The 20501-nt window shown below is 47.9% G+C and overlaps 1 protein-coding gene across 2 annotated transcripts in view; it reads left to right on the top strand.

Annotated features, from left to right (window-relative positions):
* Positions 1-394: 394 nt before the first annotated feature.
* Positions 395-20501, top strand: part of LOC311314043 (ankyrin repeat and IBR domain-containing protein 1-like) — a gene marked incomplete at both ends in the record, with an annotated part of 30992 nt that continues 10885 nt past the window's right edge. For both annotated transcript variants that reach the window (XM_084444333.1, XM_084444334.1), the window contains 16 exons: positions 395-582; positions 1448-1748; positions 3429-3611; positions 4475-4592; positions 4835-5043; positions 6087-6175; positions 6416-6560; positions 7691-7861; positions 9008-9092; positions 9260-9390; positions 13645-13779; positions 17045-17131; positions 17788-17854; positions 18023-18168; positions 18431-18609; positions 18760-18811. In XM_084444333.1, coding sequence (XP_084300459.1) covers positions 395-582; positions 1448-1748; positions 3429-3611; positions 4475-4592; positions 4835-5043; positions 6087-6175; positions 6416-6560; positions 7691-7861; positions 9008-9092; positions 9260-9390; positions 13645-13779; positions 17045-17131; positions 17788-17854; positions 18023-18168; positions 18431-18609; positions 18760-18811 — 2286 coding nt within the window. The remainder of the gene's footprint in view (positions 583-1447; positions 1749-3428; positions 3612-4474; positions 4593-4834; positions 5044-6086; positions 6176-6415; positions 6561-7690; positions 7862-9007; positions 9093-9259; positions 9391-13644; positions 13780-17044; positions 17132-17787; positions 17855-18022; positions 18169-18430; positions 18610-18759; positions 18812-20501) is intronic.

Raw genomic sequence — 20501 nt, 5'->3', positions numbered from 1 at the left:
AACAGTATGTTGGTCCTGTTTTAGGGAGTTGAGGTGATTTCTGATCGAGTGGTAGCAGCTAAGTAGTGGGGTGGTTTTCTAGTGATTCTCAGACTATGGTTTGTGGTGTCCATTTGAAAAAATAAGGCGAGGAAGACTTGAAAGAAAAGGTCAGTTTGCTTCTTTTTTTTTGCCATCATTTTTCAGTCAGCCCTCCACCTTTTGCCGGATAATCGACAGCCGATACAACCTAATGCTGCTTTCTTTAAGGTATCAAATCTATCATCTCTAACTCTCCAGGTCTCTTCCCCCCCCCCCCAACCGTAGGATACTGCACAATGCTGCTGGCCTGGACGTGGACCTGTTGACCGCTGCCTGGGCTACAGCTTGTGACTGAGCCGAGCGGAGCGGAGCGATGGGGAACACGGCCACCAAGTTCCGCAAGGCGCTGATCAACGGCGACGAGGGTCTGGCCTGCCAGCTGTACGAGAGCAACCCCCAGTTCAAGGAGGCGCTGGACCCTAACACCTCGTACGGCGAGCCCTACCAACACAACACTCCCCTGCACTACGCCGCGCGGCATGCCATGACGCGCCTGCTCAGGTGAGGACGCGCACGTCTCGGAGGTCACATGCGTGCTGTTGCGCGTCGCTTCCTAGATCATGTACATGTCATGCATGTCCGGACTACATGTGCCTGTATGTAGTATGTAGAGATTATGACCTCAGTCAGCTCTAGCCCAGAAATGACCTGTGGAATACTAGTGTTTATTTTACTTGACTGATCTAGCACTGTTTTGACGATTGTTTCACTGTGCTGAACGGTCAGAGAAGAGAGAGGGACGCTTGACTAGCATAGTAGGTTTCATATTCAAAACAAGATCCTCTTCTGTAGCTTATTCATGACAAACATTTTCCAGAAAAGGCATGATTTTTATTTTATAGCACAATTTTTCTTTACTTTTGTTGCAGCGGTTGACTATACAACGCCTTTCAGGGGCCTGGTATAGATTGCATGCGTTCCAGTAGACCACTCCCCCAGTCTTCTGCTCCAGTGTCCCAGGCAGCTCTGTGGGTCTGCGTTAGCCCATCTGGCCCTCCACAGAACCATCTGCTAGACACACTCAGGAATGCTACACACACTGAGCACAGAGAGCAAATATCTCTCTCTCTACCATTCTCTCGAACTAGCGGTATGACAGGGCAGCAATGTCGATGAAATGCTTGTACGTTTGAGTACATTTCCTGAATGCCAGATGCATAGGATGAGGGATTTTCTTCACAGTAAGAAATCAACAGTATTGGCCACACATTTTAAACAAGCAGGGTACTTCTCAGCACCCCCTCACTTTTCACCCGGTTTGAAAATGGTTAGTTTATTGTGCAATGGTTAGTTTATGGTTTTGAAACGAGTGTGAAACGAGCTTTGGGTTAAGACGCAACCCTGCCCCCCCCCTTGTCTCCCACAGGTCCTTTCTCTGCAGCAAGGACGGCAACCCCAACAAGCGCAACTTGCACAACGAAACCGCGCTGCACCTCATCTGCATGGGCCCCCACATCCTGGCGTCGGAGGGGGCGCTGCAGCCGCGCCTGGCCCGGCCCTACGACGACGAGCAGAGGCGGGCCGAGTGCCTCCAGACCGTCCTGAGGTGGACCGGTGCCCGGCTGGACCAGGGCGAGTACGAGAGCGCCGACGTCAACGCCACGGATAACAAGAAGAACACCTGTTTGCACTATGCCGCAGCCTCGGGGATGAAGATCTGTGTGGAGGTGAGATCTCGATACTCTGTCGTGGCCTCCTTCGCTTTTCTGTGTAGAGGTGAGATATCAGTGCTTGTGACTTGCTTCCTTCTTCGGTGTAAAGGTGATCAATAGGTAATGTAGGCAATTACTCTTTTTGGGCAGAGGAGAAATCTTAATACTATAATACTGTATGTAGCAACCCAGATCTATAATGACCCCACCCATCCTCATCACTCAAGCAATCATTACTGCTGTTGGCAGGACACTCAATGTTCCACTAGCCATGAAGAATGGATATAAGAAATCACTTGTGCTCTCTGCTGTAACCATCCTAAACTGGGACATACTGTAATGCAATAAGTCACCCTGCCAAAGCCCAAGAACTTTGCTGCTGCTAGAAAAGTACCTTATGTCTTTTATGCACTTTGGTTGTTTTTTATTGTCTGCTTTTATACTGTGTTGCCAGAGCCAAAGACACATTTCCCTTACATGTACATTTAATGGACAATAAAGTTTTTCCTTATCTTATCTTCCTCTATAGAGGTGAGAGATGGTATCTCTCAATTCTCGGTAATAATTAGGACTGAGTATTGGCAAGGACCTCACGATACATAGGTCACAATACAATACGTATCACAATACACTGTGGTATATATGATACATACACTACATATTGCGATACATTGTGATATTCTACATAATTTACAGAAAAATTGTAAATACAGCTGAAAATACAACTCCATCCCCCGCACATTTGAAATCCAGGTAAAACATGAGTTATATATTTCTGGCTGAATTCTATCCATAATTTTCTATGTCTATATATATATTCCCTTTGTTGCTCTGTATATTTTCAGTCGGGAACGTTTAAAACGAAGTTTAAAAAAAAAAGTTAAAAAAAATACTGTGTCAATACTGTACCGCAGAAAATCAATACAGCATCGCGGAACAAAATATTGTGATGTATCGCTGTATCAGTTTTATTGCACAGCCCTAGTAATAATGCCCCTCCTCCTCTCCATGTGTGTTGATAAGGGGACCCGGCGAGGGCATCTTGATACTCAGCTCTCTCCTATCTCTCACCTGCGTAGGGCTGCACAATTATTCGTGAATTAATCGAAATCGCGATAATGACCTCCGCAATTAACTAATCGCAAAAGGACGCAATTTATGTGATTTAATAATTTTGCTTTGAATTGAGTGTGCTAGGACTACACGGACGAATCACAGGCTCTTATGCAGTCTGACCAATCACATGCGTTCCCGCTGAGTGCGCTGTGCGCAAGACAGATAGCAGTAGGTCAAGACAAGTGTCACGAGTACCTGCAGCCGTGAGTAGTGAAAAAATGAGCGAAAACAAGGTCAGTGAGTTAGTAGCAAGAAAGGGATCAACATCCGTGATTTTGGAGCATTTTGGTTATTATATATTAATATTAAATATTAAATATTAATCACAATTATTAATCGCAATTACCATTTGGAATCAAATAATCGCAATTATCATCTTTTGTCATAATCGCGCAGCCCTACACCTGCACGTGGATTCATGCGAAAGACCACGAGCCTGGCGTCAGCTAACCCAAGTAAAGAGGATAGAAGCTCTCTCTCTCTCTCTGGGTGCCGCCTTCGCACTGAGGATTATCCGCCCTATGGATTCTCCTCTAACTAATCTCTCCTCCCCTGTCCCCGTGGCGGCCTCCCGAGCAGCTCCTGGTCCAGAGGGAGGCGGACCTCTTTGCGGAGAACGAGGGCCGGGAGACGCCGTGCGACTGCGCGGAGAAGCAGCACCACAAGGAGCTGGCCCTCAGCCTGGAGTCCCAGATGGTCTTCTCCCTGGCCCCCGAGGCCGAGGGCATCGAGGCCGAGTACGCCGCGCTGGACCGCAGAGAGGTGCGTCGGAGGGGCCTCGACCGGCCACCTGCCTCCACGCCCCCCCCCCCCCACCTCTTCCTCTCCCAACCCGCCTTCCTGCTCTTCCTCTCTGTCTCCCCACGCGTAGCGCACATGCCATGAATCACCATACAAAATAATAATACACAGTCATCAGTCATCTTCTTTTCATTGTGAAACAATCTGATGTTGTCGTGCCAGTAACGGGCCGCTCACACGCTTCCGTTTGATGCGTCAACATTGACGGATGCCATTCACTTTCAATGGCTGCAGCCGAACGGCATTCTGGTTCCGTTGTCGTCCCGGTGCGTTGCGTTGCTAGAGTCGAAAGTTGAGCAATGTTCAACTTTCAGATGTGTTGTTGGAGCTGCTGACCAATCAGATGCCTTGACGGAGAAAGACGTAATTGCAAGGTGGGATTTGGTTGTTGTTGCGTGCAGCAGACACGCCTTCCGCTATACGTTGACGGAACGGAAGAGTGTGCGAGCTGCCCATGAGGCGCTGCCAGCCGCCCCTGCGTGGGTGTTGCGCTTAGCTCGCCCCTGTGTTTGAATGGCCTTTTTCTGTGAATGCAGTCAACGGTTCTCGTTGTTTGAATCAGCTGACGCACGCACGCACACACACACGCACACACACAGATCATCCACAGTTCATTCCACTGTCAGCATGTGACTCATCATCTCCGTGCTATCTATGCTCTATCTCCCCAGAACAGTCATGAATACCTTTCTGTCTTTTGGTTGAACATCTTGTTCTCTTCCTCTCTCTTGCTCTCTCTCTCTCTCTTTATCTCATATTCTCTCTCATTCTCCCTCTCAATTCTCTCTCTCTCCCCCCTCCTCCCCCTGTCTTGTGTCTCCCAGCTTTACGAGGGCCTGCGTCCTCAGGAGCTGCGTCGTCTGAAGGACATGCTGATTGTGGAGACGGCGGACATGCTGCAGGCCCCGCTCTTCACTGCCGAGGCTCTGCTCCGCGCTCACGGTACGGTAGCACGCCAGGACACACACACGCACACACACACACACACACACGCGCGCACATGAACACAAGCCAGACCAGACACATCCCCGCTAGCCGGGCCTCTACCTCACACGCCCCAGATGACTTTCTGCGGGAACGGCAAAGCATCCGCACGAAAATATGCCGTCGCGAAGAATGGCGACTTTGTGGATCCCCCAAGGGGGTTGGGGACAGCGGTCATGTTGTTGTCTCTGGCGGTGCAGACTGGGACAGAGAGAAGCTCCTGGAGGCCTGGATGTCTAACGCCGAGGACTGCTGCCAGCGCTCGGGGGTACAGATGCACAACCCTCCGCCCAGCGGGTACAACGCCTGGGACACCCTGCCCTCCCCCCGGACGCCACGCACCAACCGCTCGTCCATCACCTCCCCCGACGAGATCAGCCTGACCCCCGGGGAAGAGGACACGCCCCTGGTGAGACATTAGGAGCCCAATGTCACCGTATGTCTCTCACCTGCTGTGATATCCTGTGGCGCTGTTCTGTCACCCCGTCACTTCTATATGTCATTCTATGACACCCTATAGTATCTCCCATCATAGGAGGGCTTGCTCCAGGTCCCATAATGGGCCACCCTGCCCATAACTCTGTCACATACGCCGTCACTGCAAGGGTTGTAAACTTAGTGAGTCTTGTGATCACACATTTTGAAGGACGTTGGCTTCAGTTGGAGGCTTGTTCCTTCACCCCCCCCACACACACACACACGACACCAGAATGTAATAACAAGATTTCCTGTCAAAACAGGTGTGCTGTGGTGTGGATGGTTTTGTGGTTGTCGCTGGAAGGATGACAGGAGATGAACCAGTGACTGTAGGCCACTCCTGCAGGGCTGTTGTCTCAGATGAGCAGTTTTGTGAGATTACTCCTACAACACGACCACCGTGACATGTTAGCAACCAGATTTACAGCTGCTGACACCCAGTTTGATCTGATCAGTTCTGTATAGAGGAAGTGTTGGTTGGTTGGTTGTATAGTAGTATGGAGAATGCTAGACTTGAAACTCACTGTACCAATTGATTTGGTCCACTGAAAAGGCCTCTGAAGGGTACAGTTGATGGTATCACAATCACCCTGTTCAACGATCAATATGTGGATTGTTGAGTTCCAAAGGGGTTATGTGTGTATTGTTCCTGTTCAGCCTCTGACCACAAAGCCTCTTAGTGTGTGCTACCGAGGCTGCCTTAGTCTCTTCACTATCATTCTTTGTTAGAATGACTTGTCTTTGTTAACGAGACGTTGCTGTAGTGTCAGTGTTGAGACGCTGAACTCATATAGCCTGTGGGAGTTTCTCGTCAAAGAAAGGATCAGTTGAAGCTGTCTTTGTAAACGTCATCATTGCCAGAGTCCATGATCTCTTGTGGTTCTTAGATCTGTTCTTTGTGCGTGTGTGTGTGTGCGTGTGTGCGTGCATGTGTGCGTGCGCGCGCGCGCGTGCCTTTGTGTATGTGTGTTACAGTGCGGTATCTGCCTGTGCACCATCTCCATGTTTGAGGAACCTGTCGACATGCCATGTGGTCACGAGTTCTGCCGGGCATGCTGGGAAGGGTGAGTTTGTTTGTTAGGTTTTTTTGATTTGCATACGGTTTCATTCAACAAGGAAAAGCATTCGTTTCATACAAGACTAGTCCATTTCTTTATGCAGCAAAGGGGAAATATGTAAACTGTTTGTGTGTGCAAGGATAAGCATTTAACTCGTTTCATACAAGACTAGTCCATTTCTTTATGCAGCAAAGGGGAAATTGTGTGCGTGTGTGCGTGCTGCGTGCGTGTGTGTGTGTTGTTCAGGTTCCTAAACTTGAAGATCCAGGAGGGGGAGGCACACAACATCTTCTGCCCGGCCTACGACTGCTTCCAGCTGGTCCCGGTGGAGGTCATCGAGAGCGTGGTCTCCAGGGAGATGGACAAACGATACCTTCAGTTCGACATCAAGGTAGACATGCCTCTCCGACCGCTGGGCAGGCAGGCGGGCATCCAGACACCTGCAGGAAAAATAGAGACTCATTTAGTTCAGACAAGGTCCTATTTTTGCAGTCAAATCATTGAACGGAAGTAAGTGTTGTGTGTTTTTTTTTTACAGCCTAGGCAGCCCAGTCCCAATATAACTGATGAAAGATGTCAGGGCACAAACAGTGGTGGCCTATATCCAGATGAATACATTTCAGCTGAAACTAGTGTATATAAAAGCTAACTGGCAAGAGATAACAGTGCTACTGTGCTTTAGGCAGACAATTCCAGACAATTTAAACATATGTGAAAGCAGCTGATGTGTGTTCTTCGCCTCACGGTTGTCACTTTTTCAGACTGATCCATTCTTTTCATTGAATTGGGTAAGATCAAGTGCCAGGGTTTCCAGATGGATAGTTTCACATTGTTGTTTTAGTAGACCAAAAAAAAAAACTCACAGTTATATAGGCAAGGAAAAGCCTGAATGCTGCTCAAGCATTTGACAATCTGTTCCAGTATGATGGAGTGGCCAGAGTCTCGTGGGTTTCTCCTGGGCGACGTTTACATTGGCGCTCCATCTCAACGTGTCTGTGAGTGACAGGTTTTCAGGCATATCCCAGCCTGTCCCCGGGTTGCCATGGAAGCATCAACCCTCCCCGGGTGACAGGGTGGATGTCATCCTGTCGTCGTTCTCTCCTCGACTGTTCTGGGTCAGGGCTTGATAAGTGACTGAACGGGCGCGATGGCGGCCAAGGATCCTGCCTAGCACTCAATGACAGGCTCTGGCGGGAAAGATCCCAACGATGCATTCTGGGGGGAATCTGTCACCAGTTGGAAATCAAGCCAGTGTTAAAGATGTTGGGAACGTCCGGCTGTCCCTGACACACAACTACAACTTATCTTGTCACTCCTCAGGTCTAAAGCCGCCCACATAAAAATGTCTCACGTCTGACATATTCTTTCTTTTCAGCGAAGGAAACCGCAGGCTGTGCTATTTGTTCAGGCTGTGGCAAGCGAGACAAATACAACGAGGATGGACGTCAACAAGATGGAATAAACTTGTGCGCATAACAGCTCTCAACTACAGTGCGCGTCTTTTTTCCCTGCGGTCCCCAGGCGTTTGTGGAGAACAACCCGGCCATCCGCTGGTGCCCCAGAGCCGGATGTGAGCGGGCGGTGCGTCTGTCCACCCAGGGCCCTGGCAACAGCTCCTCCGATCCTCTCAGCTTCCCTCTGCTCAGGGCCCCTGCTGTCGACTGCGGAAAGGGACACCTCTTCTGCTGGTCAGTGCTAAGTCACTTCAGTTCCATATGAAACCCCCTTGTTTGTACCAGAGGGATACTACATCTGCTGGTCAGTACATATAGCTCCGTAGCGGTCTTTACATGAAGGGACGTTATGGGAGGCAGGGGGCGTCTCCGGGTCCAGATGATATAGAGCTGCTCATCAGGTGTGAAACAGGCGAAGGCCTACATCTCAGTGTTTTCAGAATCAGTCTGTGTGTGTGGGTGTGCGCACGTTCGGCCATGACATCACGCTTGTGTGTTTGCGCTTGTGTGTTTGCGCCCCTGTGACTCTGCGTGCGCGCGTGTGTGTTTGTGCGCGCCTGTTTAATGTGTGCGCGCATGCCTACATGTGTGTAGATCTGTTCCCTCTCTGCGTGTTGGCTAGCTTGGCGGGCTAATGGGGAGAGAGGGTCCAGGCCCCCGCGGCTGAGCCTTCTGTGCCCTCCCAGAACAGGCTGTAATTAGAACAGGCCATTCGCCCAGCAGAACAGCTCTCCTGGTTCCCCTCCTGTGTCACCCCCCCACCTCCCCCCCCCCCCCCCCCCGGGTCCCACTGATCACTGCATTGCCCCCTCGTTTTTTTGTGTTGCTTTTTAAATTCAGGCTATATCCGGAGACAAAACAGTGTTCCGTTCCAAGGGATCACACGGCGTCTTCTTGGCGCTGCATCTGTTCATGCCTACTTCATGTTTACTAAATTTAGGGGCGCGCCGATGGCGTCCACAGTACTCGCTGTCGGGCAGATACAAGTGCTCGTTACTCGGCATCTGTCCGGTGATTTATAGTTTTCCGGCGCAAAAAATCAATACTTTATTCAGCGCTGCCTTGTAAATTATGGGGGAGAGGCGAAGTAGAATTGACTTCAGAAAATGCCGAAATGCTGCTATTCATCAAGAATAGTCCATCTCTCACATAAAATAGGCCTCTAACTCGTATATTGTGCAACAAACATACAAACATCAGTGCTCAACATCTTCCGGTCCAAGTAAGAAAATACTCTCATCAGTTTTGACACAACTGTATTGTGCATCCCTAGCTATCCCTAACAAAGGCATGTGCCAAGCAGAATGATGGACCCCATTTCCACTTTGAGCCAAATCGGGGGTTTGAAGCGCGTTCCTCGTCGGCCTGTGTGTGTTCCAGGGAGTGCCAGGGTGACGCCCACGAACCGTGCGACTGCGAGACATCGAAGATGTGGCTGCAGAAAGTTACGGAGATGAAGCCAGAGGAACGTGAGTGGCCGCCATCTCAACCTGACGTTCTAATGAAACGGCACATTTAGTTGTGTTTCAATTCCTAACGCCGTAGAGAAACACACTGTTTACCTCTTGCAGGAGCGGTGTGTTATGGTATTGTGTTTGTAGCCATTTTAATTTTATTGTGTTGTTGTCCTCTGAAGTGGCTGGTGTGAGTGAGGCGTATGAAGATGCGGCCAACTGCTTGTGGTTACTGTCTAACTCCAAGGCCTGCGCCAACTGCAGATCTCCCATTCAGAAGAACGAGGGCTGCAACCACATGCAGTGTGCCAAGGTAGAGTCGCAACCACATGCAGTGTGCCAAGGTAGGGTCGCAACCACATGCAGTGTGCCAAGGTAGGGTCGCAACCACATGCAGTGTGCCAAGGTAGGGTCGCAACCACATGCAGTGTGCCAAGGTAGGGTCGCAACCACATGCAGTGTGCCAAGGTAGGGTCGCAACCACATGCAGTGTGCCAAGGTAGGGTCGCAACCACATGCAGTGTACCAAGGTAGGGTCGCAACCACATGCAGTGTGCCAAGGTAGGGTCGCAACCACACGCAGTGTGCCAAGGTAAGACAGATTCTACCAGCTCCAGCTCCACTCCCCTAGATCCTAATCTACTATCGGTGCTGTGTTTACTTGTGTAACAATTAAGACTTATATTTAGATGGGGATTAGCTTCATGCTAATTTACCCTGAAGCAGTGCTTCCCTTAGCATCTTAGATATAAAGCATGCCCCATCTCTGCAGTACCCCGGCTTTGAAGACATTTTGTAGGTCATTTTGGAGATGTTGTTTTCAGGGCCCTCACTAAATGATCTAGGTGGAAAGAACACCCCGTAGAGTTGTGACTAGGCGCAGTAACATCTTTGCTTCTGACTCGAGCACGGCGGATTCTAGGGGCCGCACACAAAAATAGAAACGATATGAATGTGTAATGACACCCAGGACGGCGGAAACGCCATCGCCATTCTCCCCCACTGCCTCTGCTGCTGCTGCTGTCGAGGTCGCCCGGCTCCGAGGTTGTAACGCCACCGGGCTGAATAGATATATAGATATATTCTATAGATGTCACACACACACTCACACACACACAGAAGATGAGTCAATTTGTTTGACCTCTAATGAAATATGTATATAAGCAGTGAAGAATTATCTTGTCCACAGTAAGATTGCCTTTGCAGGGCTGTACGTTAACTTTTTTAGCTCCTAGCACTGGTGCTACAGAGGTAAAAAATTTGTAGCACAGGCCAAAATCTTTTAGCACAGGCCAAAAGTTTGTAGCACAGGCCAAATTTTTTTTGCACAATTTTAAAATGTCCGTTATCACCTCTAAAAACAATAAGTAATGCATTTCATCACTTATACACACTAGCAAAGGATATTTGGGGTAGTGAGTGACTTTGTGGTTGCCTCAAAGGGTGGGTGAAGGTTGAGAGAAGGTTGTGGGTTCGAATCCCGCTTGTCTCAGGTCCTTTCTGTGTGGAGTTGCATGTTCTCCCTGTGCTTGCGTGGGTTTCCTCCGGGTGCTCCGGTTTCCACCCAACACCAAAGACATGCATGTTAGGATATTCCTGTCAGTGTCCCTGACCAAAGGCACTTGCAAAAACATCTGGAGTTGGTCTGATTGTGAGGAGTTGCGACCCACAGCCATAACATTACATAGTAAAGCTAGTCTGTGGACAACTTAAACCATACGAATGCATACAAAGCACACCCAAACAACCTTGCGTTTTCAGAGAAAAACATTTATTTGCTCCCATTTAAGTGTATATATATCTTTTACATAAATGTGCAAAATGTACATAAAAACCATTAAACACATAAATTGCTTATGAAACTGTGTGAAACATGTCACAGCTCTACAGTGTCTCATGTCTCTGTGTGAGCTCTACAGTGTCTCATGTCTCTGTGTGAGCTCTACAGTGTCTCTGTGTGAGCTCTACAGTGTCTCTGTGTGAGCTCTACAGTGTCTATGTGTGAGCTCTACAGTGTCTCTGTGTGAGCTCTACAGTGTCTCATGTCTCTGTGTGAGCTCTACAGTGTCTCTGTGTGAGCTCTACAGTGTCTCTGTGTGAGCTCTACAGTGTCTCTGTGTACACATACATACAGGCAAGCACACACACTTGCTTTTGTCTGGCGACTGGCGCTAATTCTGGACCCTTAGCCTTATTGTCGCCGTCTCATAATAAAAAATATATATATAGTGGGGCTACTCACCTACTGCATGGCCGTGTTCTAGCTCCTGCTGTCCGACCAGCATATTGGCTGGTTTTCCGTTTTGGATGAGACGCACGTACACCATCTCACACTCCTTGTTAGAGGCATCTGTGTCACCGTCGATCATGACAGAGACATAGTGGTTTTGTTTGATTTCCTCAGCCAGGTTGGACTTCATTTGTTCTGCTATGGTCTGAACCATCTCTCCACAACGAACATGGTTGTCATAGGATGGCGTGATATCTGCTCCATTCTTTTTGCATAGTGAAATTAAAGGCCTAAACTTTGTAAAAGGAAGTTCTTCTTTTGCGATGCAATAAGCAACATTCATCTTCATCTTTACTTCACGGAGAGCAGCCTCGTCTGCTCTGGTGAGCCCAGCATTGAGTAGTTTAGAGACAGTACCAGCCCGGTTCGGTTTTTGTTTAGCATTGAATGCATCTCTGGCCAAAAGATGACGGTGAGAAGTGTTGTGTTTGCTAACGTTATCTCGTTTAAAAATGTTATTGCCTACAACATAAGGACTGTTGTCGCTCTTTTTCGAAGTTTCCTTACAGTACGAACAAAACAATAGCCCTTTCGCTTCGTCGAAGATTAGCCAAGGGAAGTCTTTTTTCCACTCTGGGTTGTACTTGTATGTTTTCTCTTTAGTGGTAACGTCTTTTTCTGTTTCAGCTGGAACAGTTATGATGCTGGGTTCTTCTCTTCCATCCCTTTCTTCCTGGCGAGCTCGTTTGCCATCTTTCTCGAGCGGCAGAAAAAAGCGCTTCATCTTTGAGCCTAGCTCACCTGCTCAACTTAAAGCGTTCCTTAAGCGGAAGTTGTGAAATGGACCCACTGCATTGTGGGAAATGGTGTTTGGTGAACAGGCAATTCTATGGTGAGGGAAGGACAAAAGGACTACAACTGAAAAACAAATGGCAACAAAACAGCCGGTAGCACGTGTGCTAGTATGCAAAATAAGTCATAGCACTGCCCATTTTTCCACTAGCACGTGCGACATATATGTCGCACTGTACAGCCCTGCTTTGACAGCACAGCAGGCTTCCGTTGCTAGTCATCTCCAGGCAGGAATGTTAATAGAGTCTTCTCATATCTGGAAAAAGCTCTTTGGTTACGCTCAAAGGAAATAGGGCAGCTCTCTTAGACGGTGTTTTCGTTTTCCAGGGATAGAGTTGGCTCCTCCACCGCACCGAGGCTGCTCTGAAACTCCCTTTACCGACATCGCGCCTCTTTTTTTTTAGCCATCGCCGTGAAAGACCGATCAAAGCGTCAATTTTGAATACAACCCCGTCATTTAAACCCAGTCTAATCATTTGGACATTTTCTCATTCAAAAACTTTTTTACTTTTTATATCAAACTGAATGACCCACATCTCTCTCATTCCTCGCCGCATCCTCAATCACCCCGTGTTATGGCGGTGACAGGCTGGCCTCTCACTCCTCCGGTGTAATTTCCCAACGACACCGAGAGCGATGGGTGCCCTCGCCGTATCCTGTATCCATCTGTCAGGGGCTGTTAGGTCGACTGAGACGAATGGCTCTGCTGGAGGAAGCCACTGTGGCCGCCTGTCAGGCAGCTGTTCTAAGGCTGCCGGCTGCACCCCCCACCCCCCCCTCCCCCCGGTGATGGGCCACCCTGCCCGGTCACCGGCGAGGAGGCGGGCGTGCGCTGGGGGGAGCAGGCTGGGGACGGCAGAGCGGCGCCTGACCCCGTCATTACCCAGGGAAAAATGGCTTTCCCCTCTGTTGCCTGGGAAGACGGGACTCGCTGTTGCCAAGGGATATCATTCTTGGCTTGGCCCTTTCACTCACTCTCTCTCTCTCTCTCCCTCTTGTTCTCTCTCTGCCCGTCCGTCTCTCGTCCCCTTCTTTCTCTCTCTCTCTCTCTCTCCCTCTCACTGTCTGTCTGTCTCCCCCTCTCCCCCCCCTCTCTCTCTCTCTCTCTATTGATTTTCCTGTACTCTGTAATAGAGCAGCAGTTAGTGTGTTTCACAGTGTAGTTTTGCTGTTCTACAGCCCTGTGGGTCAGCTCCAGGTGGAGGTTGTCCAGTGGCAGTGTTCTGTCTAGTGGTCGGCAACAGAAAGACTCTGCTGAGTTTACCCAACCCCCGCAACATGGAACGCTGTCACTGTGACCGATAAGGCGTTTTGCTGTATCATGCTGACATTGTTTTTTTCTGCTCTGTGTAACTGTGTCCCGTAAACTGATGATGTGCGTTCCAGTAGTTCTGTTCCAGTAGTGTGTGTCTGATTACCGTCTGTGTGTGTGTGTGTGTGCGCGTGTGTGTGTGCGTGTGTGGGTGGGTGTGTGGGTGGGTGCAGTGCAAGTATGACTTCTGCTGGATCTGCCTGGAGGAATGGAAGAAGCACAGCTCGTCTACGGGAGGATACTACCGCTGCACGCGGTATGAGGTCATCCAGCAGGTGGAGGAGCAGACCAAAGACATGACTGTGGAGGTAGCACTGCCATAACACACACACACACACACAGAAAATCCTCTAACCATCCACTTCCATCAACGGTAACCAGGATCAGGGGGTCATGGTTCCCATTCAAGCTGTAGCAATGTTCCCACCCCATCACTCCTCTCTCCCCCTCGCCTCGTTAGCTCTGCGACAGCGCGGGGCGAGAGGTTATGTATTTGGTGGCGTGGGTGTGTGTGTGCATTTGTTAGAAGGATTGCTCTAAAGCTACTGGACCGATTCTCACAAAATTCGGTGGAAGGGTGTAACATGGTCCAACTTAAAACACAAATTTTGGATAGGATCCGACGTACGGTTAGGGTCCACGGGCCGCCCAAATGTGACCATTCACCTCCATTAATTTTGCCTGGATTATGCAAAAACTACCAGACTGATTTTCATGAAACTCGGTGGAGGGGTGTAGCATGGGCCAACTTATAACCTCTTAAATTTTGGAGCAGAACTGAATCACGGGTCGGGTCCACGGGCCGCCCAAACACACCCAGACTGCCCATTCTATTCCATTCATTATTTGGACTATGATTACGCAAAAACTACCAGACTGCTTTTCATGAAACTCGGTGGAGGGGTGTAGCATGGGCCAATTTAGAACCCATTTAATTTTGGTGTGCACAGTGCTACGAAATCCATTCAGGGGCGGAGGTCTGTGCTCTCTCAGCACCATTTCTAGTTCAAAAATAGTTTTCTTTATAAGACTGACCAGTTAGTTTGAGAGAGAACTCAAAATGGTGGTCGGAGAGCACAGACCTCCACCCATGGTGTTGCTGCATTTGTTAGGTCGAGAGCGTTATGCCAGTCCAAACCCTGTCTCTGTGACCTTCCCATGTCTAGATATCAGTCCTCCCCATTGACAATGAACTGGGGGAATTTTTCGCTCTAGTCCAAAAAATGAATGGAAGCTGGCCATAGCTCTTGCCTTACGCCTAGAAACCACAATGCATGATGTGATCTCTGTCGACCAAACCGGCTTCATTCTTTGGCGACATTCATTTACAAATATCCGTCGGCTTTTAGATAGTATTAACTCTCCTGCGTCCAGTGAGGTACCAGAGGTGGCAGAGAAAGCAGAGAAACGCAGAGAAAGCTTTCGATAGGGTTGAATGGGAATTTTATTTGCATGTCTAAAAACATTTGGGTATGGTCCTAATTTTATTTAATGGGTTAAACTTTTATACACCTCTCCCAAAGCCTCTGTAGTAAGCAGTCACAGTATTTCCAACTATCAAGGGTGACCCGCCAGGGTTGTCCAATCAGTCCACTGTTATTTGCCTTAGACATACAGCCCTTATCTATTACACTTAAATCACTGCCATTAATAAATGGAATTCATAGAGGAGGAGTGGAGCATAGATTATCTTTGTACGCACATGATTTATTATATGTATCTGACCCCGTTTTGAATACACATATTATTCACACCTTAAAGAGATTTGGCAGATTGTCTGAATATAAATTGAATTTTAGTAAAAGTGAACACTACCCTGTTAATAACTTGGCTCTTCAAATTCAGGATAATACCTTACCATCCCAAGTGTCTAGAAATGGCTTTAAATAATTGGGCATTAATATCACAAGAGACCTGCACAGCCTTTATCAGAAAAAACTTTTCTCCCCTATTGGAGAAAGTCGAATTATACTTGATAAAATGGAAAACACTTGACTCGTCCTTAGCAGGGAGACTGAATTGTATAAAAATGAATGTGCCCCCACAATTCCTCTGTCTGTTTCAATATATTCCGTTTTAACTTCCCAAATCTTCTGATAAAGCCTTCACTTCATTTATATGGAATGATAAGAGTACGTACAATATAGAACTACTACAGAGATGAAAACTACAGGGTGGCTCTTCCAAATCTTTGCTACTATTATTGTGCCGCTAATATTCAAAAAATCATATATTAGCTGCATACCCCAGACACAGACCGGTGTCACCTTGAAGCTACATCTTGCCTCTCAACTTGTCTTACAGCCCTGGTCACTTATAGTCTTCAGCTTTCTGTTTAACACTTTACTGACAACCCAATTGTCATCAATACTATAAAGATATGGTTTCAATTTAGAAATAACTTTGGGTTCAAACATTTTCTTAACATAAGTCCTATATGCAATAATCACCTTTTCCTCCCAGCTAAATTGCACTCTGCATTCTCTTTTTGGCAAAGATAAGGCATTTCTACATTTAAGGATATGTACAAAACTGTATTTTCAAGCTTTGATGACTTATCACACAAATGTGGCCTTCCTTGGTCCAGCTTGTTTCGGTATTCCCAGATCCGCCACTTCCTTCAGTGTCATGACCCTTATTAGGGTTATCTGCACAGCTGGATGCACAATTGAATTTTGTATACATTTCTGTATACCTAGGTGCGTGTTCTTTGTGTTCAAGTGGGTGGGTGGGTTGTTTATTTAAAAAGAAGGAAATGTATCTTTGGATTTCTCTATTTTGTACCTGTTAATATACCCAAATAAAAATTATGTTTATAAAAAAAAAGGGAGGTGAATGGTGGGCTGTGTCTGAGTGGCTCGTGGACCCGCCCCGTGATTGGACCATGATACTCGCTTCCACCGACTTTCATGAAAATCGGTCTGGTAGTTTTTGCAAAAGCCTGCTAAAGAACCAACGAACGAACAAATTAACGAACACGCCACCGACACCTGCGCCGTGTTCTGGGGCAGACGTATTAAACAGTGGAAACATTCAAGTAGACCTATCATCAATTTATGTAGGTTTAGATGTCCCACTACAGGGTGGACTAATGAAAATGGCCCAAATGGAGAACTGTTACAGAGACGAGTCACATCGCGAAAATGAATCCATTCCGCTTTCCTTGCATGAGAATGGCCACCTCTCTGAAAATCCATTCCAGGTCTTGTTACCTTGCAGTGAGAGAAAGTTTTCTTGCGTCAACGCGAAGTCAACAGTTGAGCAGTCGGAGAGAGGCAGGCAAAGGGAAATATGATTTGAGAGATTAGAAAAGTGTGGGGGGGACAAAACCTAGATTTTTAACTGTGCCCTGAGAGAATTGCTGGCGCTGGCATTTGAGTGATTGTGACAGCAGAGGAGGCACTAATCTCAATTTTGCAATTTAGGCGGTTTTCTCATCGTTCAAAAACCAAGGCGCGAATTAATCAAATTAATTGGAGATATTGGCCAGCCCTAGGCTGCTGGGAGAAAGAGAGAGAGGAGAGGGAGCATGCTCCGTGTGCACTAACACTATTCACTGTTTTGTTCCTGCAGGCTGAAAAAAAACATCAGAGCTTCCAGGAACTCGACCGCTTTATGCACTACTACACCCGCTTCAAGAACCATGAACACGGATACCAGGTGAGCAGGGCTAGGCCAGAACCATGAACACAGCTACCAGGTGAGCAGGGCTAGGCCAGAACCATGAACACAGCTACCAGGTGAGCAGGGCTAGGCCAGAACCATGAACACAGCTACCAGGTGAGCAGGGCTAGGCCAGAACCATGAACACAGCTACCAGGTGAGCAGGGCTAGGCCAGAACCATGAACACAGCTACCAGGTGAGCAGGGCTAGGCCAGAACCATGAACACAGCTACCAGGTGAGCAGGGCTAGGCCAGAACCATGAAAACAGCTACCAGGTGAGCAGGGCTAGGCCAGAACCATGAACACAGCTACCAGGTGAGCAGGGCTAGGCCAGAACCATGAACACAGCTACCAGGTGAGCAGGGCTAGGCCAGAACCATGAACACAGCTACCAGGTGAGCAGGGCTAGGCCAGAACCATGAACACAGCTACCAGGTGAGCAGGGCTAGGCCAGAACCATGAACACAGCTACCAGGTGAGCAGGGCTAGGCCAGAACCATGAACACAGATGCCAGGTGAGCAGGGCTAGGCCAGAACCATGAACACGGCTACAGTACCAGGTCAGCAGGACTAGGCCAGCGCTGTGTGCAGCCGCGTTAACCCTGGAGCTATAGCCTGACTGCGATGCTGCCTCTCTCCTCTTGCGCCTAGCTGGAGCAGCGTCTGTTGAAAACAGCCAAAGAGAAGATGGAACATCTGAGCAGAGCTCTGAGTGGAAGTGAGTGGACACACACACGCATAGTGACCAACTTACACACACTTTCAGTGATGTAATAGTAGATAGAAAGACTGGCTAAAAGGGTCACGTGTTCTATTCTCTTAATCTCTGATCTCCGGTCAGAAAATCAAGTTAAAACCGCTATTTCCCGTGATGTCATCACACCAGGGGAGGGAGGCCCGCCTGACACCACCTTCATCGAGGACGCAGTGCTGGAGCTCCTCAAGACGCGGCGCATCCTCAAGTGCTCTTACCCCTACGGCTTCTTCCTGGAGCCCAAAAGCACCAAGAAGGAGATCTTTGAGCTCATGCAGGTGGGTCCTGGTGCAGGCAGAGGAAGGGGATTCCTGACAGGCCTTCATTAAGAGACGTTTCCGACGGTGGGTCCCGAAAGATGACCCCCTCAGATGATCCCCGAGCACACGGAGGCAAACTACTCAATATGTACCCGACAGCAGAGACCAGCAGAGAGCCCCATGTGGGGCTTCAATGCCTGGAAGTGTATGTCATATGAATACGTAATCGATGCTTGATATTGGTGGATCAGCCGGTCTATGGGTGGTTTGTCCTCCACAGACGGACCTGGAGATGGTGACGGAGGACCTCGCTCAGAAAGTCAACCGGCCCTACCTCCGCACCCCCCGCCACAAGATCATCCGGGCCGCCTGCCTGGTCCAGCAGAAGAGGCAGGAGTTCCTGGCCTCGGTGGCCCGAGGGGTGGCCCCCAATGACTCCCCAGAGGCCCCCCGCCGCAGGTGGGACCCAAACACACACACACACATCTATTTGGAAGCTTACATATACATATATATATATATATATATATATATATATATATATATATACACACACACACACACACTTTTGGTTCAGGGTTTAAAAAAAATGTTTCTTCTCTTTTTCAGTTTTGCAGGTGGAACGTGGGACTGGGAGTATTTAGGTTTTTCATCACCTGAGGTAACTAACTCACTAACCAACAGTAGCTACATCCCTGTATGAATGTCAAACACATTTGCCAATACTGTATTTACTAGTATGTGTCAGACAAGGCTATATACAGACAGTACATCAATCTTGATTATATTTTTGAATGTGCCGTACCTAAACCCAGACTCAATTGCAAGTGATACGGCTGCTTTGTTCATCAAAGCAAGCATCTTTGAATTTGCAGACAATCTGTAGCTTCTGAGTAATGGCTGCTGTAGTGTTGAGCATGTGATGGTAGGAAGGCAGTGATGAATGAACAGATAGAAGCAGGGCTCGATCTTAAGGATGTTCCATCGTCCCGGGGCCGATAAAAAATAGAATCGGGGAGGATGTAAAACCATTTCGGGACAAATTTGGGACGAGAGTTGAAAAAAATAATTTGCATTAGGGATGTCATCGGTGAACAGCCGAGAATATTTTGACCGCGCTGCGCATGTCGGTTAAAAATAGTTGGCAACACTTTTTTCATCATAGATTCGTTGGGTGTTCAATGCGCTTTCTCGCTCCAACAGCCAGTTGAAACCTATTGTTCTATTCATCCATAGTTGAAACACACACACGCGCTGCAGTGCCCACACAGCCCCTCCTCTCCTCTCTCTCTCAACTCAGTTCACTCACGTCAGTCTTCTCCTCTCCGCTCGTCTCATTCATAAACAGCAGTGTAGTGTAGTTGCTTAAAAATGAAAGTATTTGCCAAAGCCTGGGTTCGCTTAAAAAGATGTTCAGTCAGGTTTATTAAGAAACAATACGGTTGCAAACGGACTTCAATAGTAAAAACACAGAGTGATTCTATCAGAGAAGTGAAAGTCAGATCGCCAAAACTGCTCCTTATATTGCTTCAAACCAACGAGGTAGTATAGGTGTCATTTGATTGGCTGAGTCGGATATCACCCAGTGGGCGGGGGATGAAAACTCACTTTGAATATACTTTGAATATAGACAAAGGTCTGAGTCAGGGCAGGAAGGACAAGGTGTGGCCTTTCTGACTTGAACAAAGAAGGGATGAAGAGCGAGGCAGAGGAGTCTGTTTACAATTACAAAAGGGAGGGTTGGGTGTTTATAATTATAAAGGGAGATTGAAACCTAGGGGTTTTCAGGGGACTTGATGAATAGAAAAGACATGAATCTGAATAGTCTTGAGACTGTGTGTTAAATTCCATGACAACTCCCTCATCTGTGGCTGAAAACAGCCACAAAATATACATCAGATATAAAATAAGCATAATCAAAAAAAAAAAAAAAAAAAAAATCAATTATAAACACAAATTTCAAAAACTCTATGCTATACATGTGGAAAGGAAGTAATCTCTCCACTAGGTGGAGCAAGAACAAAAATGCAAATTACGCTTTAAAACTCCTTGTTTCAGAAATTTGACAGGAAACAAGGTAAAAACAAAAACATGTATAGTCTAAGAGTGGACAACCATTCACCAAAAACCCTTGATTGAAATTTTTGAATAGGGCAAAAAGATAAATGGTTAGCAGTGTAAGGAGGGCAAAAAACCTCTTGGTCAATTTAGAGGAAAAACCCAAACTTAACTAGGGCTGCGAGCAGCAGTGAGCGGGCCCTCGCACCCCATGCGTGTCGGGGTGCTGCGCCGTTAAAGGCTGTGCTATATCGGTGTGCAGTACTGAGAGAAACTTCCTGTCACCAGTAGGT

Source organism: Borostomias antarcticus (assembly GCF_949987555.1).
Source record: "Borostomias antarcticus genome assembly, chromosome: 10".
Lineage (NCBI taxonomy): Eukaryota > Metazoa > Chordata > Actinopteri > Stomiiformes > Stomiidae > Borostomias > Borostomias antarcticus.
The sequence above is the reverse complement of the archived record's forward strand: the minus strand, read 5'-3'. Positions and strand labels throughout refer to the sequence as shown.